The 25790-nt window shown below is 30.7% G+C and overlaps 1 protein-coding gene across 1 annotated transcript in view; it reads left to right on the top strand.

Moving 5' to 3' along the window:
• The first annotated feature begins 1452 nt into the window (after positions 1–1452).
• LOC133203996 (uncharacterized) overlaps positions 1453–25790 on the top strand; it is a 69794-nt gene continuing 45456 nt past the window's right edge. The window contains exon 1 of the mRNA XM_061339784.1: positions 1453–1510. Within this exon, the coding sequence (XP_061195768.1) occupies positions 1453–1510 (58 nt within the window). The remainder of the gene's footprint in view (positions 1511–25790) is intronic.

Genomic DNA, 25790 nt, shown 5'->3' with positions numbered 1-25790 from the left:
TCTATGGTCGATACAAGGACGTAGTAAGCAAATACAATCTATCATAAAGTCAAATGCTGACTGACTTTTTTAATAAAAGTTGTTTGAAGTTGTTAGGCCTTTATTTACACACTGAATTGTCGACGGATATTTCCGTTATTCCCGATCATGACAAGGAGCACACGGCGGGTGTGACAGGTCTGCAGGGGATGCTCAATCTTCCATGGCACCTGATCCAACTTCTGATGTCTTAGAGGACCCTGTTAGCTCTGCTCTTATTTTGTAATGTTTAATGGACTTTTGAGCTCGAATATTGTTCGCTATCTCCACATATTTCATGAAAAAAAAAATAATTCGAAATTTAGTTGAAATGATAAGGAATACTTAATAGAAAATAAAACTTTTATTTCCCTGTTTATAGGTATCAAAGAACAGAAAAAAAAGGAATTCATTATTTCTAAATAGTAATATAAATAAAGACTTACTACTAATCTCTTAAGATTAACATATTATCCAAACTTATAACGTAGCGCTCACCATCTCTTTTATTTAATGTCTTTCTTGTCTTTTACAGATTTTAGTCCGCCTGTTCTTTTTTTTCTTTTTTTTTTTTTTTAATTCAAAACACCTTTATGGGTATATTTTTTCATATTATACTGTGGAATTATTTTCTTATTTTGTTAATGCTCAATATTAGTGGAGTTCATCGGTAGCCATCAGCAACTAGTTTACATCCTCCACGAATTAATGCACTACGGGTTATTTCCTTTTGTAGATATGAGTGAATACACGAAATTACGTTCCCGCGAATCTGTACAATATAAGCTATATATGTAATCCATGGAACCGGGCCACGGCCCGCCGCGAATTTTGATGATTCCACAGTTGGTAAAATAATGAACTAGGCTTAAACATTTATATTTGAATAAGATGTAGTGTTTGTAAAGTTATTTCTTACTAAACAAGAAACTTAACTATGATATGCAATAATTATTGCTAATTTCATTGTGTACATGTAGCTTACGTGCAGTATATGTAGTACACCATATAAGTAAAAAATTGACTTTTAGTTAGATTTTAATCTATAAATAACACGTTAGATTTTTTTTGGTACATTTAGTGAGGCTGATGAGATCGCAAAAAATAAAATAAATAAATAAAAATAAATAAAAATCACTAACATTTTCCTCCACATTATAGGTCATAGTTATGTTTTTAGGGATCAAAAATCGCTGAAATTATTTCTTGCAAAAATGATTTACAGTATTTCTATGATTAATCGCTAAATTTACCTCTCGCTAAAAATTCCATTTGCATGGGTAGTTTTGTTACTGATCTTAATAAACTTTATTACTTTCATAACTTTCAACTGTTAGAATTTCAATTAGTTCAACTACTTTCATTCCTTGACATAAAAAGAAATGCGTATTCCGTTCTCGCGTGTAAAAACATCTGCCTTATGTGATTTCAATAATGACTCCTCTATCAAGTACTCTTCCTCCACCAATTGGTGCCGTTTACTTTTTCACTGGTAAGTCCAAAGAGTATGACTTACAAATTAAAGTCATTAAAAAAAACAATCATAATCACCCTTTATGACATTTATTTTTCATCCATTAACCCTGCATATGGTTTTTTTTTTTTTTTTTTTTTTTTTTTTTTTTTTTTTTTTTTTTTTTTTAAATAGCTTTTACCGTTTCGTTATTTAAAGAATTATAGATTGGATATTTAACCTTATGTAATTGGAGGTGTTTGCATAAAAATCTCTTATATTAAGCTATACGTTTCATAGTTTTAGCTTTGCAATACATTTTAGTATATTGTTTTTGACCAGAAACTATGATCATTCAAAACCCATGGTGACAATAAAGAAATGCTAAGAAATCTGCATTTCACTAAAGTACACCGAAATATTAACTTTTGCATTGCAGAATTTTTTTAAGATGTGAATTGTGATAAAAATGTGGAAAATTTTCCGTTATGTTTATAGTTTCTTGTTCAAAACTTTGTTTGAGAATTTTGTATTTTAGTGTTCCATGAACATAATTTTACAGGCCTGCACGTCCTTTTCTGTGTACTAATGTTAATCATTGAACAAATGCCGGGATCACTCAATTTAAAGTGATTTGGACATTTCATTGATGGTTTCACTACTACAAATAAAGTATGTTTTCCCTGTTCTTTAATTGATTGAAAAAATGCTAGAAATTAGAGAATTGCTAAAAAACAAAAACAAATGTAAACACATAAATATTTGAATCGTGGGATATTTTTTGGAATCATTTGATTAATATGTGCCATATTGACAAATGAGCAGCTGGTTTAATTTGTTTCCCCAATTCAAGAGTCACATTTTAGTTGTGATTGCACTGCTTTGTACTTTACGTTCTTTGTAATACAAGTTACACAGAATTCAGATTTTTTTTCCCTTCTTGTGTTTAGTTTTGATAAGCAAAACAATTTCTCTTGTCAATGAAATGTGAAGATTACAAACAGAAATTATTCGCAGATGTCCATTCAAACAATGTATATTTTTGCTGAGCAAACCAGATCTCTAAAACAAAACTTTTATATACTATATACTTACTATATATACATAATAACCGACTGGGCTAAACAAACGCGGTATGCTGTGAAGCGTCCCAGCTAGCACAAAAACATTTTCAAAATGTTACAAAAAATTTTCAAAAATGTTTTAATCACGTGATTTTGTATGTTTTTTTAAACGTTTTTAAAACATTTTATCAAATGTTTCAGCAAATGTTATCAGAACATATTATCAAAATGTTACGGAAACATTTTTTAAAAATGATTTAATCACGTGATTTTGTATGGGTTTTAAACGTTTTTAAAACATTTTATCAAATGTTTCAGCAAATGTTATCAGAAAATTTTCCTTAAATGTTACTAAAACATTGTTGAAAATGTTTTATTCACTTGATTTTGTATGGTTTTTAAAACATTTTTAAAACATTTTACCCGAATGTCGCAATGACATCTCTTTCCTGAAATGTCACTTAACGTTTTCATTAAATGATATCAACATCATTTTGTATGATTTTAAAAGCGCTTTTTCATACATTCCATCTTAATTATAACTCTCAAAGAACTAATTCACAACCGAATGAATTCACTTTTTACAAATTTTAATACAAATCCTTATTTAATATGAAAAACATATTTAGTTCCATTTCAGGTTCAAGTTCTGAGTTATTCCGTTTTAACCCAACAGGAATTTTTAAAGGAAAAAATCCATTCACTGAATTTAAAAACAGCAGAATCACATAAATCCTAAAAAGAATAAACAGGCCTAGATCACTGTTATCATTTACGATCCCGCAAAAAGCATGTATCAACATGTACATCTGTACGTTCCACAGAGCGGCGGACCTATTATATAAATGGAATCACACAAATTGATAAGGTCCACAAGAAGTCTGTCCTCGGAAAGAATCAAACTAAAAGCTCTTTTCTGTAAAGCAGAACCTGTAAACATAAAGACAATAGTGCTTTTATGTCGTCCGTCTACATCAGAACTTTAAATAATGAAAATATACAAGAACATTTTTTTAATCATAAAATCACATGAATTTTTCCATTTGCATTAACACGCATTTTCTGTAAGCACCAAAAAATCTTGGAAACGACATGTTTCGGATTTTGATGAAATTTGCACCACAGATGTGTCTTGGTACAAAACTAGCAAATATGGTGTCGGAAGTTGTCAGTGGAAAATTTCCAAATCTTATGTGTGTTTTTATACTTGAGAATTAGTAGTGTCATCTCATGAAAAAATATCGGTGGGCATTTACTCCTATTTTTAGTAACATGTATCTATAAATAGATTTATTTTAGAAAAATGTAAAAAATCAAATTTTGGCAAAGTTTTAGATCCCAATGCTGGATAATTAGGAAGTATATTGTAAATATTAAGATATTAATGACAGTAGCTAGACACCACTAGCTGGAGTGGACAATGGTTAAGGGGGATTCCCATTTCTATTTATAGTATCAAGCACCTAAATATAGATATATCTCTGAATATTAAGAAAAATGACAGTTTTATGCTAATTGGAAGCTTCATAGAAAAAGTCTTAACACATATTAAGCTTTTTCCAATATGCCTTCAAAAAGAACATGTGTTTTTACAATAATTGATACAATATTGAGCATCAACTCTTGTTTCTTTTTATAACAACAATGGTCTAAAAAAAGATTCCTCGAATTATCGAGAAACTGTAGATTCTTGCACTTTTTCAGGCAATGATGGATGGAAAGGATGCAGACTAACTGTTATAAACCTAGTGTGATTGACAAGTACTAGAAACCACTTACAGAAATATACACTCTCTGAAGGGGGTTCCCTTTTTTATTTATAGCACAAACACCCATAAATAGAAACATCTCAGCATATGAGGAAAAATGACAATTTTCCACCAGTTGTAAGTTTCATTGAAAAAAATATTTACAAAATATACTGCTGTCTACAATATGTCATGAACAAAAACATTTGGGCAATTAATAATTGACACAGTATTGAAGATGGACTCTCTTTTCTTTCTATAGCAACCGTTGTCTAAAAATAGATGCAGTGAGTTATTTAGAAAATAGAGATTCTTGCACTATTTTAGACATTATTGATTGAATACTCTCTATTATAATATTATGTGACTGACAAGCACTAAAAACCAATGACTGAAATGCAAAATGTTTCAAGGGGATGCACATTTCTATTTTTAGCACAAAAAATTTAACGTCTTAGTATGTAAAATGAGGTTAAATAAAAATTTTCCACATACTGAAAGCTTCGTAAAAATATTCACAAATAATTTGCTTTCTACAATATTTTAACAACAGGAACTGACAAGTTCTAGTAACCTTTACTGTAAGGCCCTGTACTTGAAGGGGGTTCACATTTCTATTTATAGAATCAAACACCTTAAAATTTACATGTCTCAATATATGAAAATAAATAACAATTCTTTAGTAAATAAGCTTCACAGAATAAAAAAAATTACAAAATAAACTGCTCTCTACAATATGTCATTAACAAGAACAGTTAGTCAATTAATATTTGAACACTATTTAAGGGGTGAACTCATTTTTTATAATAGCAAAATTGTCAAAAAAATATCAAAATGCTTAGAGTTATCCAGAATATGTAAATTCTTGCATTATCTTACACATAAAGGATGAGAACTTTACAACCTAACAGTTACTGTTATAACCATTATGTGAATGACAAGCAATAGTGACCATTTACTGAAATGTACACTATTTGAATGAGGTTTCTTTTTCTATCTATAGCAACAAACACGTAAAAAGTTTCTGTCTTAACATATGAGAAAAATAACAAAGTTTCCCCAATAATTACCTTCTTCTAAAAAGATATATACAAAATAATACAATTGTCTACAATATGTCATGAAGAGGACCTTTACTTTCATTTGTTTTTATGGCAACAATTTTATAAAAATAGAAACCCTGAATTATCACAAGGATGTAGATTCTTGCACTATTTCAGACAGTAAAGATAATTTTCCACCAATCAGAAACTCATAGAAAACGTATTTTCAAATAAACTGCCCTCTACAATCTGTTAACATCAAGAACATGTGGTTAGACAACACGTTGTATATTATTGAAGGTAGATACTCAATTCTTTTTATATATATAATTGTCTGAAAAGAGATACTGTGAATTATAGAGAAATTGCAGATATTGTAAAGAGCGAAGAAGAAGGTAATCAGCTTAAATACAACTATTTTTATTTATTTATTTTTTTTTTCAAATATGAAATTGTGATCAGAAACTAAATAGATGCTTTCTCAACTGTTTATATTCACATGCAGAAAGATCATACAGTTTTTAGCTCAACTGGTCAGAGACCAGAAAACCTTATACGATAGTAAGGTGTCCGTCGTCTGTCCATCTCTCTGTCCGTCTATCTGTGAACAATGTTTCTAAATGCTACTACACTTACAGTTTTGGGCTGATTTCAATATAACTTAGCAAACAGGTAGACTACTTTAAGATGCCTAATTTTATTTATCAGTTTTTGATTTCAATGAACGGTAATGCCATAGTTACTAGAAATAAAAATTTCTTGAAAACACTTTCAAAACGCTATTTCTCCTTCTGTTTAGTTTGATTTCAATATAACCTGGCATACAAAAAATACACTAAGATATATAATTCTATAAATTGGTTTTTTGATTTTGATGAACAGTGCTGCCATATTTACTAAAAATTAAAATGTCTGTGAAATACTTTCAAAATGCTTCAGTTTTGGTCTGATTTTCATATAACATGCAAGTAGACTACTCATAAATACAATTTGTCTATCCTTTTTTGATTTTGATGAATGATGTTGATATGCTTACTAAAAATAAAAATTTCTGTAATTTTCTTTAAAGGCTACTCCTCCTGCAGATTTGGTCTGATTGCAATAAATCTTGCCACAAAAAGAGACTAAACCAAGGATCATTATTCTACCTAATGCTGTTCCAATGTTTCAAGTCAAGATGCTTCTTTCCTCTTCCTCTTTTATAAGTACAAACCGATAGAGCTACAGTCTCATCAGAGACTTCTTGTTTACAGATGAACTCCTAATTACCAATTGTGACATCATGAACCTGTGCATTTTTCTGTATTTTAATTAAATTTTGCAGAAGACATCAATTATCATTGGAATTTTCTTTTATACAATATGGGCCACATGCATCTACTTTCTGCGTTGTTGCTGATTACAAAACTAATTATCTTACCGATTCCCGATTGCCCTAATTCTTGTCTTTATTCAATATATTAATCTACAAGTTTATTTTGTCTATAGTTTTTAATTCTTTTTAGCCAAAGACTCATAGAGCTTATTCTGTGGCTGTGTCTGTGGTCTGCGTGAACCTTTTGGAATATCATAATAACCTTTGGCCAATTTTTGTCGAATTTGTCACAGAGTGTCCTTGGCTTAAGAGCTCTCATTAATACCAAACATAGGGATATGCCCCTTAAACAAGGGGAGATAATTAGGGAAATAAGAGGCCCATGGCCCACATCGCTCAGCTTAATTACTTTGTCCCTCCTGTTCCTCACCAGATTTCCCCATTGTCATACTTATTGTGGCCCACCTTACCCTAGGGGGTCATGACATGATTTGAAAAATTTAGAATCTACACTACCTATAGAAGCTTCCAAATAAGTTTCAGCTTTTCTGGCCCAGTGGTTCTTTTTTTTTTTTAAAAAATTCATATATATTTCAATGTAAAACTTTGATTCCCTATTGTGGGCCCATCCTATACCCTGGGGTCAGGATTTGCACAATTCAGAATGTACACTACCTCTGGAAGCTTCCACTTAAGTTTCAGCTTTTCTGGCCTACTGGTTCTTGAGAATACTTTGTATGTTTTAATGACTCCAATCTATTTTTGTTTCTTCTTGATTTTCTAAACTTGCAATGGGGCTTGGCCTTTAATTTTAACAATTTAAACTCCCCTTCACACAAGAATGCTTTGTACTAAGGTGTTTAAAATTCACCCAGTGGTTCTTGAGAAGAAGTTAAAAATGTGAAAAGTTTACAGACTGACTGACAAATGGACGGATGACAGACATCAGGTGATCAGCTTAGGTAAAAGTAGTGGTTGCCAAAACAAATCCTCTTCTTAAGAACCACTGGGCAGTTTATCACCAAGCTTTAATTATATGCTAACATGGATGCAAATATGATGAAGATTAAAAATTGTTCAAGGTATCACCCTTGGGCATTATTATTTTGCCCTTTATAATGATTGGAATTAAGATTTTTTTTTTTTTTCAATTGATGCATCATAGGACCTCATGTCAAGTTGACTCAAAAGTACGACACGATGACCTTTTTTTTACAAAAATTATTGTCATTATTTTAGCTACTGAGATGTTTAGACTCATAAAACCTTGTAAGTTGATGCATTTGAATTTTGTCAGTATTTAATTTCAAATCATTTTAGAGGCATATTTTGGACACTGTGAAACCTAGAATCATCAAACATTGTCAGTTGATGTACCTTGAGCCCTCGGAGTGTATCAACTAAAATGTAGATCACCGTGATCTACCTTTTGAATTTCATGATGATATTTAAATATTTCAGATAGTAATTGGCTTAGATTCATTAAACTTCGTCACGTGATGCATCTTGGGTCCTCTGGATGTATCAAACCAAACTAGGTCATTTGGATTTTTAAGGGAATATCTAAATATTTGAGAGAGTAAGAGGCTAATAATCATCAAACGTTCTCATTTGATGCATCTTGGGATCAGGACTATGTTAACCTAATTGTATGTTAAAGTGACTTAATTTTGGAATTTCACAGCTATATCTAAATATTTCTGATACTAAGAGGCTTAGAGTCATCAAACTTTGGTAGATAAAGCATCTTGGGTCCTCGAAATGTGTGGACAAAAAATAGGATTTTTAAGGTAATATCTGAATATTTTAAATTAGAAGAGGCTTACAATCATTGCATTCAAAGAGTTTATCCAAAAAGTAGGTCACAGAGCTACGTTTGGGATTTCAAGGCTTAATCTAAATATATAAGATTCAGAAGAGCGATCCTAGGCCCTCGATTCTCTTGTTTAATTGTTATTTCATTGATCCGTTACAGGGTTATTCTCAGATGACTGCTGAAACCCTCTGGTCTCTTATATAATTTTGTTGCTATAAATAGAAATCCTCACTGATTTTGTGTATTTCAGTTATAAATAGAGCTGGAAGTCCTCATTGTTTTTTGTGCTTGTCACTTAATGGTAACTGGCACATGTACTTGTCAGTCACATTATGGATAATTTACTAAAAGACTTTAATGGTGACATAACAACAAAGCTTTATGATGAACGTGATGACTTCAATTTTTCAATCGTCAACTTCCCTTATTTATGTAGCAATATACCCTTATCACCTGCAAATGGGGTTTATGTTTCCCATTTGCATCGATATGCAAGAACATGCTCTACGTGTGAACAATTTCTAAAACGAGGCAAGCTATTGAAAAACAAGTTGATGAAACAAGGATATCAACAGTCTCGTTTGAAGTCACCATTTCGCAAGTTTTATGGTCGATACAATGACCTTGTCAGCAAATACAACCTATCATTAAGTCAAATGCTGACTGACGTTTTTCATGCTAATTGTTAGACCACTGAATTGAATACACACTGAATTGTCTACGGATATTTCCTGGGTTATTTTTTCGATCAGCAGGAGATGCTCACTCCTCCATAGCTCCTGATCCCACCTCTGATGTTTTTCGAGGTCCGTGTTTGCTCTGCTCCCAATTTGTATTGTCTAAATGGACTTTGAGCTTGAATGCTGTTCGTTATCTCCATATTTCATTTCATTTTGTTTTCACTATTCAGTTAGTCTGAAAATTTTCCATCCATGATATCTCAAATACGCGGGTATGTTAAGGCTACACCCAGAGATATTCTACTTGCCTTCACAATATGACGTCATAGTAAGCTGTATGACGTGAACTATAGAAATAATGATTTCTTAATATCTATCTTTAAAGTTTAATTTCAGGTCCAAGAAAAGAATGGAATCATTCAAAACATAACATAAACTAAATCTTGTCGTTTTTGGGTGGTATAAATAGCTGATTATTTAGCACGGGGGTTAAATACCAAACCCATGACGTCATAACTATTGATCAAATATTTGCCGAGTGAAATGAGAATTCATGTAAACAAATATATGAAATGGGAGTTTTAAGGCATATACCATGAATGTTATGTGTGATTCATAAGGAATTAAAGATTAAGAATCAGGTACGCTGATATATTCTCATCATGTTTTCTTATAATGAACATAGTGCTTTGAAATCCCGATCAGCCGTTCCTCTGTCGTTCTATAACAACAAAGATGCAAAAGTTCAACACTACGCCGCATACTTTGAAATATAATTTTTGTTTGTATCGAAAGCTTGTATTCTATAGTACTTGGAAAGTGCTGCTAGAATCGTGTGGTTAACATGAATTGATAAAAAATCATTGATCGTATGTATAAAATGTAAAAATTTTGGTAAGGTTTCATGCGAAACTTTGGAATATTTTTTTCTGTGTCAGGAGAGAAGGATTCTAGCAGCACTTTTCATGGCCCAGTGATGTTTTTACATAATTATTTTCACTAAAAGAAATGAATTATCTCCGGGGTAGTGTTGAACTTTTCACTTTTTCAATAAGGCAATTTTTCTATTTATAGACGTCACGTGATGACGTCGTAGTGGAGTGCTTCTTTTTGCCTAAGACTCAATGACGTCTATACAATGGATAATAATAGTAAATGTTTTATCTATGGTTTTTCCGATTTATCAATGTTACATTTTACGAAAAAAGTCTAAATTCGCCGAAATATGATCTGGGTACTGCCTTAACATACCTGCGTAGTGCGAATTTACATAATACAGCATCTTTTTTTAGAAACTGTTGCTAAAAAAGAATTGTGAGCCTACGTTCATTAATATGTAAAGTGCTGTTTAAACAACTGTTCCTGTTGTTGAAATATTGTAGATAGCAATATGTTTGTAAAAATTTTTATGAAGCTTCCAGTATGTGGAAAATTTTTATTTAACCTCATTTTACCTACTATGACGTATCTAGGTTATTTTTTTTTTTTTTTTTTTTTTTTTGGTGCTAAAATAGAAATGGGAATCCCCTTGAAACATTCTGCATTCAGTCATTGGTTTCTAGTACTTGTCAGTCACATAATGTTTATAATAGGGAGTATTCAAATTTTCAATCCATAATGTCTAAAATAGTGCAAGAATCTCTATTTTCTAAATAACTCACTGCATTTATTTTTAGACAACGATTACTATAAAAAGAAAAGAGAGTCGATCTTCAATATTGTTTCAATTATTAAGAGCCATTCTCTGTAATGACTTGAACTTTTATATAGGAGCTGTGGCACGCATAGTCTCAGAATTTTTCCAAACTCTCTATGATAAAAGTCTTTGATACCGTAAACTCAAATCACGCAAAAATTGGTTGCTACGTGTCATGGTTACCATAGCAACATGTCCCAAAGTTTGAAAAATGGCATTTTTCAACATCTTCAGAGTCCCACGGTTAACGTTTGCAGCTAAGCAAACAAGTGGCAATGACTGTTTCTGAAAGTTGAAGGCCTGGTGTCTTAAATGCATGATAAACATGTTTGGTAAATCATCTATAACCTACGTTACTATGGAAACAAAGTATTCAAAAGTAATAATTTTGTTCATTTAATTTTATAAAGTCATACACTTAAGAATAAAAACAATTATAGGTTGAAATGCAAGCAAATAATAGAGAAGAGATCCTTGTAACATATACCAAGGACAAAATATGATATTTCTTATAGGTTGGCAACGGTTGCCATGGTTTTAATACCACGAAGGGATTTTAAATTTACTCTCTTAGTGGTTTAATCTTATCCTATCTTTTTAAAAAGCATATTTCTATATAACTGATGATCAATTTTTAAAGGCCTTGGTGTGACCCTAATTTTCACATTTCAAAAAATTCAATTTCAATTCTTGAAATAGTGCGTTGCTATGGAAATAAGGCAAAAAAACATGCATAAAAATCTGAAAAATACTCTGTTTCCTTGGATACGTACCGTTGTATGAAGATTCCCAAAGCTTTAATGACTGATATATGTGAACAACTAACCTGACTTTCAATTTTGACAATCACCCAAACACTAACTGGATGCAAAAAGCTGGCACATAGGGTCTAATATTGACAAAAAAATAACAAAATCGAACATTTTCTCTTCTTGGTGACCATAACAACAGTGTTGTATTTTTCAACAACCTTTATCAATATGTGATATTCAGCTTTAAATCTACGAGATAAATACTATTCAAGGTGATTCAAATAATATGTTTCTTGAATAAAAGGTTAGTAAATTCCTAAAGCAGCTCAAAAATACCACTTTAAACAACTAGTACGTTGTTTCCATGGTTACACTGCAAAGTAACAGTTAATCTCATTTTTTTTTATGTTGTCAGTGTTGCAAGGTCCTAAGGATGCATATGTGCCAGTCATGAATTTTTTTTGTTTTTCCTCACGATAGTAGCATTAACCCAATCATAGCTACAGATTTTGCATGGTGACACTGTGTTACCATGGCAACCATGAAAGTTATTTTTAGAATAATATTGACAATACCTAATTACATAAGGTCAAATATTTTTCATTGTTTTTCTTACGTTGTTGATTGAGTTTGATCATGTAACATCTATCATTTGTGACTATAGAGCCTTTTTCAGCATTTTTCAGCATTTGAAATGTATTCCAATGTACCCATGGTTACCACTTACTTAGAGATAAATTCTAAATAGTTTCTTTATAGCATAAGTGGCAACAAGGTGTCATGTTTTTGGGAGAATGGTTTGTTTGTTTTTCTTAGTCTTTATTAAGGCTTAATAAAGATTTAAAGGAGCTGAAAATCTCAATTTTTTCAAATTTTCTGGCTGTTGCCATGGCAACCAAGACACATAGCAACAAAATTTTATTTGATATATGTTTCTGGTGTCAAGTTGTAATAATGGGCAAAATTTCACCAAAATTGGTGACGATGCGTGGCAAAGAAGTTTAAGTGGTTACAGAGAATCGCTATTAATTGCCCAAATGTTCTTGTTCATGACATATTGTAGTATATTTTGTAATTTTTTTTTTTCAATGAAGCTTACAACTGCTGGAAAATTGTCATATGTTTCTATTTATGGGTGTTTGTGCTATAAATAGAAAAGGGAACACCCTTCAGATAGTATATATTTCTGTAGATGGTTTCTAGTACTTGTCAATCACACTAGGTTTATAACAGTTAGTCTGCATCCTTTCCATCCATCATTGCCTGAAAAAGTGCAAGAATCTACAGTTTCTCGATAATTCGAGGAATTTATTTTTAGACCAAATTGTTATAAAAAGAAACAAGAGTTGATCCTCAATATTGTATCATTTATTGTACAAACGCATGTTCTTTTTGAAGGCATATTGTAAAAAGCTTAATATTTGTTAAGACTTTTTCTATGAAGCTTCCAATTAGCATAAAAACTGTCAATTTTTTTTAATATTCAGAGACATATCTATATTTAGGTGCTTGATACTAAAAATAGAAATGGGAATCCCCCTCAACCATTGTCCGCTCCAGCTAGTGGTGTCTAGCTACTGTCATTAACATCTTAATATTTACAATATACTTCCTAATTATCCAGCATTGACATCTAAAACTTTGCCAAAATTTGATTTTTTTTACATTTTTCTAAAATATATCTATTTATAGATACATGTTACTAAAAATAGGAGTAAATGCCCACCGATATTTTTTCGTGAGATGACACTATTTATTCTCAAGTATAAAAACACACATAAGATTTGGAAATTTTCCACTGACAATTTTTCTTATTTAGCCTTAAAGATCTCAAAAAAAATGCTAAATTCCCCATTTTTCAAATTTTCAGAAACCATGTCAATTTGCATGACCTTTTTATTAAATTGGGAATATTTCTAGAATAAATGATATTATGCCTTGTGCACCTTAAAAGTTCAAGTTATCATGTGATCCAATGATTTTAGTTTGAGTGTAGTAGATACCGATAAATATCCGTTTACATTTCCTTAATTTTCATGTTTTCATTTGGTCAAAAAGGTCCAAAAATGGCCAAATTCGATGGATCCGTCTCCATGGCAACCAAGTGCACGTGTGGAACTTCCGACACCATATTTGCTAGTTTTGTACCAAGACACATCTGTGGTGCAAATTTCATCAAAAAACATGTCGTTTCCAGATTTTTTTTTGGTGCTTACAGAGAATGCGTGTTAATGAAAAGAATTAGAGTTTTTTCATGTTCATAACTAAAACAAAATAACATTTTTGAAGAGCAATGATACGTACAAAAATTGCCTTTATCAGCTAGAGGCGGTTCTTTCAAACGTGGCAATTTGAATGAAATTCAAGTCTGTTGATGGAACTGTCATCGAACTGCAATATGATTTCATGTTTCAATAATAGGATTTTTTGAGTTATGATCAACATAAGACAAGGAGGTATATTTGTTTATGCTTTAAGTATTCAATTCAAATACATACATGTAAAGCTTTGTTTTTGCTACACATATGCATACGAAAATACAATCATGTACTGGTAATAGAAAACTAAAGTCACTTTTAAAAATTATCTTTTGAAATCTCTGATGAATTTATACTCACAAAGCAGGTGTTAATAATCCAGCACTAATTCTTCTGGCTTATATGATGCAAAAATCTTGTTTTAAAATCAGCAACAAGAAAACGCGCACATCCTGTTTTCCAGAATTCAAATTTTGGTATAGAGATAAGCTGCAAACCACTAAACACTCTAACGCGCTTCCCAGCAGGAGAATTGCATAACAAGGTTATCATGACACTGAAACTGACCAGTGTGGCCACTCCTAATCTGCTGCCTTGGCGTTTAAGAAATATGATGCAAACAGATGAGATCGTCAAAAATTAGGCTGCGTTAATTATTGTAAACAGTTTGCTTATTATTTTGTTTTCTTTTTTAAATTAAAGTATCTTTAGTTTATTCAGTGAACTTTGTATTGATTACATGTCTGTCAACTCAATAAGATTTTTTGAAAAAAGAAAGAAAGATACAGGGATAGTGTTTACGGAATATTTTTTTAATTTCAATCCTCTCTGGATATTCTTTTTTTTTTCTTCAGAACCTTTCTAGGGAAAAAATTGGGTTAGTCATGATTATTTTTAAAACATTTTGAAAATTACTTTACAAAATATTGCATCAATGCTTAATAAAATGTTTTAGTCTTTATAAGGATGAACAATATATTCAATGTTCTAAAAACATTTTTACAGCATACTTTGAAAATAAACAAATGCATTAATATTACCAATGATATGAATGTGTTAAAAACGTTTTGAAAATGTTTCTATAGAATGTTGCATAAATTATAAATAAAATGTTTCAGTTGTAGGAGAAGAAAACGTTTTGTTCAATGTTTTAAAAACATTTTCACGACCAACACTGAAACATTTAAATATTAAACTATTAGCAAAATTAAGAATGTTTTAAAAACATTTTGACAACGTTCCTTCGAAATGTTTTAGAAATGTAACATTACTATGTTTCATATATAACACAATCCAAAACAAAAAGAGAAAATCAAAATTCCCTTTTTTTAACCAGTTTTTTCAATCTAAAGTCATTTTGGTCTGAAAAACCTTATATGTGTCTCCACAAGTTCACTTGTTGGTGATTTTTTTAGGTTTTTGAGGAACGTTCCTCTCTATACATTTCAAATTATTTGTTACAATAAGGCATTTGAGGAACATTCCTCTCTCTTATAAACTCGTATTTTTAAATACCACGAATCTCACCACATCAGGCAGAGAGAGGAACGTTCCTCTCTCTTATAAACTTGTATTTTTAAATACCTCATGAATCTTAACACATCGGGCATTTGAGGAACGTTCCTCTCTTAAGTTCACATATCTGTATACACCTCATGAATGATCAAACATAAGGAGTTCGAGGAACATTCCTCTCTGAAATTTATCTATATCTTTAAACATCTTATAGACATTCACATGCGAGGAACGTTCCTCTCTCAGATTTCTATCTGTTGATACCTTATTCATAAAGTTTATTTCAAAAGGCATTTGAGGAACGTTCCTCTTGCAAATGGTTGCATTGCTGTTAAGTACTTAAACTTGTATAGCTTAAGACTTGCATTTGAGGAACGTTCCTCTCTCAAATTCACATATCTGTAGACAACTCATGCACGATCAAACCTCAGGCATTTGAGGAACGTTTCTCTCTCAAATTTTCCTATACTTTAAACATCTCACACTGCTTGTTTACGTATGACACATCGGAGGAACGTTCCTCTCTATGCATGCATAAAGCATTGAAGGAACGTTCCTCTTTAGAACATGAAATGCAGTACAAATTTTAAAAACTTTTTTTTTTTTATCCGCAAACACTATAATATATATATATATATATATATATATATATATATATATATATATATATATATATATATATACATATATATATATATATATATATATATATATATATATATATATATATATATATATATATATATATATATATATATATATATATATATATATATATATGAAAAGTCATTTTGACATTTTAAAAAAGTATATTTTAATAAAGCTAACTTAAAGCATTATATCAATCATGCACAAAGAAATATCTGACTTAAGTACAAGTATGTGCAATGTACAGTACACATGTATCAACACGAATTCAAGGGACTTGAATGACATATGATGCATTTGAGATTAGTTCTAGGAAAATTTATTGCAGAACAAATTAAAGGGCTTCCATATTTAATATATTAAAACTCCAAAATCCCCAAAATAATCTTCCTCTCTGAATAATTGTTCTGTCACTGCACACATTTTCAAGAACATTTAAAATTCAACATAATGTTTAAGCTAACTTATTACAAGAATTCCAATGTTTTGGTGTACTTGGTTTTATTGTATGTTTAAACTATTCAATGTTGTAACGAAAACTCTTGCCTAGTACATACTAGTATATTAGGAAGTTTAAAGTGCCATAGTTACAAAATACAATTCTGAAACTTCAAAATTTTCATTACAACATCTAGAAAGCATTTCAAACACTATGCTACCCTTTTCACTGAATGGTATTCACATTACTTTCTACAATGTCTACATGGGTTAACACCCATGTTTTTTTTTTTTTTTTTATTTTAAACACCGAAACTAAACCATATCATTGAGGATCACCATGGTTTTCTCAGTTACATCTTCCTTTATACCGGTAATAGGGAGAAAACCTGTATCCAATTCATTGGTCTCCAAAGGTTCATAACTGCTTTTTTCATCAACAAATTCTTTAGTGTCATTATCTGTTGGAAAAATGTCACATTCAGTGTCACATTTTAAAATTTAAATAAAGTAATAAATTAAGGGCGCTCCAGATTTTCAAAATTGTGATTTAAAGATAAAGTAGCGGACTAGATTGAATATTAGAAAATATTTGTATAGCGGTAATAAGATTACGTATGATGTCTCATCTAAAATGAGAATAAAAACAGTGAAAAATGGAGAATTTGGATTAAAATTTTGAAATTTCATTTGCTGTGAAAATACATGTATAATCTTGAAAAACAATAGGTAATGTTCTCAGAGAAGTGTTTATTTTGGGAGGTCTTAACTGAGACCCATACTCCTCACATAAATTATCTTTATTCACCCTTTCTTTGAAATAGATATTGTATCTTAGACATCACATTAGAATCTCTCTCACAAGTTTTATATGATAATGATATATGATAATAATTATAAGGTCATAATTTGGAAAAGTTGCATTTATCCTTTTCCAAAGAAAAGTGCAGCTGTCAAATTTTATTTCATGAGTTTTATATATGTATTCTCCTTTAATTTACAAGAACTTACTTTAATTCTGATTCTCAATTTTACTTTGCATTAGTAACCTTTCAGATAAACTTCAAAAACTGAAATCTGTGTCTTCATAAAAATGAAGTATTGACTCTATAGTGATTTGTCTATTACCCCCCCCCCCCTCTTCAGATCATTCTTTATACAACCGACTTTTACATATTGCTCGTGCCCTGTTCACAGATTACTTGATATTAATCGCTGCCAATCATATTTGCTAGGGAAACATTATGAGATTTGCCTTAAACCAGCTCTTGCAACTATCTATCCCCTATCTATCCCCTGAGACTGCAGGGGGGACAGGCTTCATGGACAGTGAAGACCAGTGCTGATGATATGATGATATCTGATTACTTGCTGAAAGTTTATATCAGTCAGGGTCAAATAATAGATACAGATCTGCAGTTAGAAGATCGAAGCAATTATTAAGAGAATTTAACATTTTGTAATTGAACTGATTAAACAATTTCAATTCCAACTCCTTAAAAATTAAGATAATGTCAATATATTTAAAAAGACAAAAGGAATGTAGGTAATGTAGCTTACAGTTGCAAGTCACTAAGGCAGAATTTAATTGTTTTTAACTAACTAAGAGGGTTTTTTTTCGAAAATTATTTTTCCCACTTAAATTCTTAATCAAAAACTGTTTTACTTGTCCTTTGACACGAAGCAATCATAGTATACTATATTGTATCGCTAGTAAAACTTATTTCAAAAAATAACCTGCTAAGCACAGATAATATATATTAAGTCCCATAGGTGGCATTTATCCTAAAACACGAAATCAAATTGCCAACTGGTGACAAAAATTAAAAGCACTGCAGCTATTCTTAGCTATGCTTAGCACTTTAAAAAATTGAAGTATTCCTAGATAGCAAATCAAACAGCATTCTATGGTCAATGTATAGAAGTATATATTCCCAGTCCCTTAGGTTAATTATGCTCTTATTGGTAAAACATTACACACTTCAGAGCAATCTTTAAAAATAAAATAGATGTAGAATAGATATAGAATTCAAAGATAGCATAAGAATACTTATCATTTGGCCTCAAAAAAATGTTTTACATTTTACATTAACCTTGTAAGTGTCGTAGATGTAAATTTTAATGACTACAATGATCTAATTAGGCAAATCAAGTTGGCTGGATTGGGAGAGGGAATGAAGTTTTGACTTTTATTGCTGAGTTTCAGAACATGATAAATATCGGAATAAATTGACAATATTCACTGCCAGTTATTATAAGTCAGAAAGTTGGGCAGTTCCAATACTGAGTGCAGAATTTTATGTTCAATTAATAATTTCTCAGTCTCGTCCTTTATGTAAACTGTTACATGGTGATACAAAATTAAACTTTGTTAGAAACTTTGGACATCATTTTTGTGTCGCCTGCAGAGCAGAGCGGCACTTGGGGATCACTTTACCCGGTGTCTGTTTGTCTGTCCACCTGTCCGTCCGTCTGTCACACCTTATATCTTGAGAACTGTTAATTGTATGGATTTCATATTTTGCACATGTATAGCTTTGCAGGATGGCTTTTGTATTTTACCATGGTTACTGACCTCCTGACTCTTGAACTTGACCTTTGACCTACTTTTTAAAATAGTTCACAGTGCCGATACTTATTTTTGACATCTAAGAGCTAAGTCTTGGCTATTTAGCATAAGCACTGTTTGTAATAAAATATTTTGAAAAAAAAATACCAGCGAAACAGTCCACTTGACCGTGACCTCTAACTTTCTTTGCAAAATATACTGCAGACGGTTTAAATTAACTTATGTCTTTTGAATTTAGAGAGGCAGGGATTTGATAATTAGCATTTATACATGTTGACAATGTACTTTGACACTGTATGATATACACTTACCACAAAAACTGAAATTTTTAAAGTACTATGAAAATATATCGGGATCGGTATTCCAAAATGGATGATGTAGACTGACAATTGCTGTAATGACAGACTGAAGTTTCTTTTGAAAGACACGGTGTTGTTTGAAATAACTAATGATAAATAATTATTTCTTATAATTTAATTTTTTTCTAATATTCATTTTAGCTTTGAGGGGTTGGAGATTTATATTTCTATTTGATTTGTTAGACTCCATGGCAATCCGGCTTACTATCCGTGGATTTTTTCTTTGCCGCCAAATGCATGAACTATAATCGCGGCTATAGTAGCAAAGAAATAGTTGACCACTCTTACATTTATTAACATCTTTAATGAAGCTAAAAGCAGGAGACACATGCGTTCCTTGGAACACTCTAGTTTTAAAAAAAAACAAAAACAAACCATAAATATATGTATATCAGTCATTTGTATATGACTAAATAATGATTATTAAAAAACAATATAGGCCCATTTAAGTATCTTTAGATGTAACATATATACTAACAATCATCACTAAAATCATCACAAAAAATAGCAAGAGGAGGATGATATATGGTCTACATGTTTGTTTGTTTGTTTGCATGTTGTTTAACGTCCCTCTCAATAATTTTTCACTCATATAAGAACGCCTGTACTAAATACACATGCAAAGCAACATGAGAAATTAATATTTGTAAAACGTGAAAACAACATTGCCTGATCCAGAGGGGCAAGGACGAAAAATCCATATTTCCTCTGGAACACTATAAAAATAATGTATTGATTTAGAAGATTCTATAAAATTATCATTTAAAGAATATGTTTTTTCTGAGTAAAACAATTATTCTGTTTTATTAACTGGATATCGATCTAGCCCCCCCCCCCCCCCAACCTATTTCCCCTTTTCCAAATTGCTAGATCCAATTCCGTCTATGTGATTTATTGGCAAGTTTGCAGAAACAAGCGAAATCAGAATTTCACAGATACACTGTATCTAGGATTGCAGAGCGGGTCATTTGGGATTGATAATCTAGTGATCAGCTACAGCAAGATTAACAGCCCGAGTAATCTGTAAAATTACAGGTCAATTTATATAGCCTCTGTCTTATCAGCTTTGATTATGGAGAAATAATATAGGAAGATTTTCTTTAACTCTTTTAAATCATCAAGAAATCTCTTTGTGGCTTGACAAGTGCATTTAAGAATAAATTAAGATATTTAATCAATGGTCATAAGAACCTTTGTATGCATATCAAGCATGTGATGTAAGCATGAGTCTCTTCAATGTTTTTTACTCCGTTTTAACATAATGAATAAATAAATACAAATTCGTGGTTAAGCATCGAATGATGCGAGTATCGATTAGTGAAACTGTTACTCAGAATTGAGTATTCAATTAGAAACATTATTATTATTTTTATCAGGTACTGGTAAAACGTATCTATTTTTTTTTTTAATTTTTCAATTGTGATTTCTTAGAATTTATGATGTCTCTCAAACATATAATATACTTAGTTGAGAATTATGATGTTGTTAGTGTGAGTGATGAAAACAATTATTTACACAATCTTGTGAAGTATCCTTTAATTATGTATGCTACCTGCAGCAGACTTTTTTCAAAGGGTACATTATTGAAGATTTAATTGGATTGGATTTCCAAAACAATTCTAGTTAACAATTAGCAAAACTATAAAGAACAAGTTTCTATATGGCTGAGTATGATCTTTGAGAAGGTCATTGTTGCGGGTAATTAAAGAACAACACATGATTCCAATCTAAGTACTAATTCATACACAGATAAGCTTAAATACAAAATTGCAGAGTTTATATGTAATGATATCTTGGGAAAGTATAAACAATTGACCAGTGAACACTACTACATTTAGTATCGGGGATGTATAAACAAACTACAGGGCTCTGTTTAGTTTAAACACCTTACTTCTGTGACATTATTCCCCTGAGCCTGGGTGAATTGGCATGCTCTGCTCTCTAACGCCATCGAAATTAACAGTGCTGAGCACCTAGTGAAGCACGGATGACATATGGATGGAACAGGGTGAATCAGAGCTATAGCATTTTCTTTATCAAATCAATGTTTGATAAAAGAAAGCAAACACGGCTTTATATTCAAAATACTGGGTCTTTCCAAATAATTCAAGATGCAAGAAAAAATAAAAACTTGAAAAATCTTTTGGAAATAATGTACCTCTTCAAAACATGTACATGTCACGTCATTCCATTTTACAAAAAATATTATATGAGGAAAAAACTCTACTATGTATATTATAAATATTACTAAAATGTTATATAGGAGTTCAGTGTTTTAATGGGAGATGGGTAAATCTTTTAAGGAGAAAAATATCTATAAGAATTATTATCAATTTTAGTTTTGGGAAACAAAATAAATGTCAAAAGTGGTGTCCCAACACAAAAAATTCCTACTAATTTACATGGGTTAGGTATTTTGACTGAATAACATTATCATGAACAACATGAACAAGGAATGTTATTTCCCAAAAACTTTTATTGTTTAGGCATCAGTTTTCTTATTAAAAATATTTGTGTGTGTGATGTCTTTTTTACATGTATGTGTTTTTTTAGGGCTGTATTAATATATCAAATAATCAATACGTATCGATATTTAAGAATATATCGTATCGAAAAAATAACTTCCAATACGTGTCGGACAGGCAGATTTTCTTTTAATTCTGTGAAAAAGTTGGGAATTTCAATCACCAAAGGTTATATTTTTCACTGTTTTGAATTAAAATTGATCAATAATGATATAATCATTAAGGAGATAGCACATCTTAGATAAATATTTACAAAATACATAAACAACTTTTTTTAACATGTTTTTTTTTTTCACAGTGATTCAAAGTTTGAATTTAAAGTGTAATTTGTTATGAGAGTGAGACAAGAACTTCGAATTGGGATATAAAACAATTAGTTTTTATAAAATTCATGCATTAAATGAATTATAAGACTTTTTTTACAGACTTGTTAAAGAATCCAATATATCGGATATTGCATAATAAAATACTGTATCGTATCAATGTTTTTTGCTCAATACACAGCCCTAGTGTTTTTCTTAAATCATGGACATGGACCCCCCTCCACCCCAACAAAATAAATAAAATAAAAACAAGCAATCTCATTGCTGCTATGCACAAAAAAATTATGTGGTATTCGTGGGGTTGGAACCCTAGCAATAAAAATCCTGAGTATCATTTTCTCTGGAGACTAGCACGCTAACCACTAGACTACACAAGTCCTGACGAACAGTGGCATTTAAATCATGTTTGTGATATGACCCTTGACTTAATGGACTTCAAGTATTTCTCGAAAAGAAGCGAATGTTATGTCATAAAAGTATATTTTTAAGGTATAGTGGGTAATTGCTCCATATTTTTGGTAACCCAAAAATGTATATTTTTATGCAAACTTTGAGGATTAACTTTCAAAGAGGTGGAGCGAAGACCCACTCATATCGAAAAATAGTGCTATAGTATGCGAAAATGACTCTTTTTGCCCGCTTTAGTGTGTGTCTAATATTTCACAGGCAAAAAATTTCAATCTTTGAGGGATTTTTGCAAATTGTAGAGATTTTACATCAAGTATATTTTAATGTTAGACGAAATATCAAGGAAAATTTTGATATAATTGAAATTTAATTTCTCATCTTCATGTTTGTCACACTATAGGCTTATCGCTCGTCATGTTCACCCATCTCCTTTGCCAGTGTATTCCTGAATAAAATAATATAAAGAAATATATCCTATATAATTATATATTAATTATTTTTATTAATCACGCAGTTCTAGAGCATATATATATATATATATATATATATATATATATATATATATATATATATATATATATATATATATATATATATATATATATATATATATATATATATATATATATATATATATATATATATATATATATATATATATATTTAGGACATGTATACGTATATATATTGAATGCATTAATAAGAGCCGCGACTATTGATTACATAATAATTGATTTTTTTTTTCTAGACAGGGTTTGAAATCAAGGATTTTAAAAGGTGGTGGGTATATTGATATTTGATAAACACAATACCGGAAAAGAGAACTAAAGAATTACAATACATATCCCCCGGTTTCTCTACCGTATAAGATTTTAATGATAAATTAAAATCTAACTCTGTAATGAAACGATATATTTACCATTCTGAATAAAGTGCATACATGTATTAATGAATTACATGTATCGGGTCCCGCTGGAGACATGAATATCTTTTTTTTTTCTTAGAACGGGCACTTGTTTCTATAATAATTTTTCCTCGATTTTTTACTTACTGAAAGAAGTGCCGGTTATATTTAACCATGTACAGATTTGAAGAAACAACAGTAAGATCTCGGTAATCTACCCCCCCCCCTCTCCTTCCTGCACAATGTTCCTGTTTGATGCAGAATACATGTTACATTTGCAAATTATAATCAGAGCCTAATCTAATCAAATGAAATTATTTTCTTTACTAAATCAAAAAAAAAAAAAAAAAAAAAAAAAAAAAAAAAAAAAAAATGTATAAATCAATCAATAATAAAATTTAATGGAAAAGAAAATCAATCCGTTTACAGAAATCATACGCAATTTAATTTTTTTTTTCCTCCAAATATAACTGTTAACAGTCAGAATTCACCATGGATCGGACAATATTCACCATGCATCGGACATACGATATTTAAACCAGAAAAATATTATACTTTGATCTCGGTGCTTTAAAATTAGTGAAATCGAATCATTTTTATCTTTTATTTAAAAATTAACCTTCTAATTAAATTCGAATGACTATTTCGATTCACAAATGTGAAGAGATTTTAGTTGCATCAAATTGCCTCAGAAAGGCTTTACAATGCTAGTAATATGGCAACTCGCGCCTTTGTCTCGTGGGTTATCATCATCTAGTTTAAAGAAATAAATTGAGTTCACTTCTAGTCGTCATATATCGATAATTTGTATTTTCACTGAAAATTTAGAGTGTCTAATTTCTATCTCCGTAAAAAACAGCTGTCACTTGGGTTTTACATGAAAATGGAAGTGATTACCCATGCATCGGAAAGTGTCCGATGCATGGTTAATTTGTGTCCGATGTACGATGAAATAAACAAACTAGTTAAAAACAACTCTAAAAAATATTATACAAACACTGAGGTAAAAATTTTGAAAAAAATTCAGTAAAATTATCAATCATTGACAAATTTTACACAGGTCTGACCCGTTCCGTTGGCGTCTATTGAAAAGAACGACAACTCTAAAAATTGCAAAATCATACAATTCTGGTTACTCCCCTTTGATGATGCAAAATATGACGCAATTTCAAGGCCATTCTTGTGGTATTTTTATCACAACATGAAAATAAAAATCGACATCATTAAAAAGTTTATTTCTTCATCTTTCAGACAGAAACAAGTAAAAACACGGAGAGACTCAGGTTCAATGAAAGTTTATTGCTTGAAGTTGTCCGAAGCAAGGTATGTGTCCGATGCATGGTTAACTCACCCTATGTAGAGTATAGAATTAAGAGAGCATGTCACTAAGCATTGATCTCCATGCTATATAAATATGGAAAGTGGAAAATGTTATTTCTAGCTCAGATTTTGTGAACATGATGCATATGAATAGTCTTACAGAAATACTTGGACTGCCTTATCCTGTTATAATTCATGTATTTTACATCCAAACGCCATGTATAATTTTATAATGTGGATCAAAAAGTGCTTTGAAATACATTTCCTGTTTTATAAGCAAAATTTATTTTGTAATTGATTGTTATTAGATTTTACCTATATAATTATATTGCATGAAGAGCTATGTTGTTTGCAAAATCCAGACAACTTTAGAAAATTTTACATATATCTGTAGAAGGAGAATACTCTGTTTAATAAATAAAATTGAGTAAACACTAAAGACTTGAAGAAAAATATCTGAGTAAAATATTGTAAAACACTGTTTAAAAACGATTGGATTACCTCCCTTACAAGAGCTCTCTAGCAAAAGAGGTCGGAAAGAATGAAACAGACAACAATAGAGGAATTGCGGGAGAAAAAGGAAATCTTCCAACTTAGAGTAGTTGGGAAAAAACAGATAGTGGTATATATCTTGAATATGTTTTTTTTTTTTTTTTTTTTTTTTTTTTTTTTTTTTTTTTCATGTATATTTTTGGGTAAATTTTTGTTAAGTTTAACTTTTTAAAGCAAAATTAAAGATTAGGAAGGTACTCACAGATTCATTTCTCTTTCCCATGATGTGTTACAAACACTGAGTGATGCAACGTACCTACAGCTTGTGATCAACCTGTTATATGGTCACTTATGTTTAATTCTGCAGTTGTTAGATTACTCTTAATGCAATTAAGGATAGATAAATGCTAAAATGATATATAAAATAATTAGATTATATGTCTATA

The sequence above is a fragment of the Saccostrea echinata genome, unplaced genomic scaffold (genome assembly GCF_033153115.1).
Source record: "Saccostrea echinata isolate AGI-Se365-2 ecotype Australia unplaced genomic scaffold, CSIRO_AGI_Sech_v1 ptg000052l, whole genome shotgun sequence".
In the NCBI taxonomy this organism is placed as follows: domain Eukaryota; kingdom Metazoa; phylum Mollusca; class Bivalvia; order Ostreida; family Ostreidae; genus Saccostrea; species Saccostrea echinata.
The sequence above is the reverse complement of the archived record's forward strand: the minus strand, read 5'-3'. Positions and strand labels throughout refer to the sequence as shown.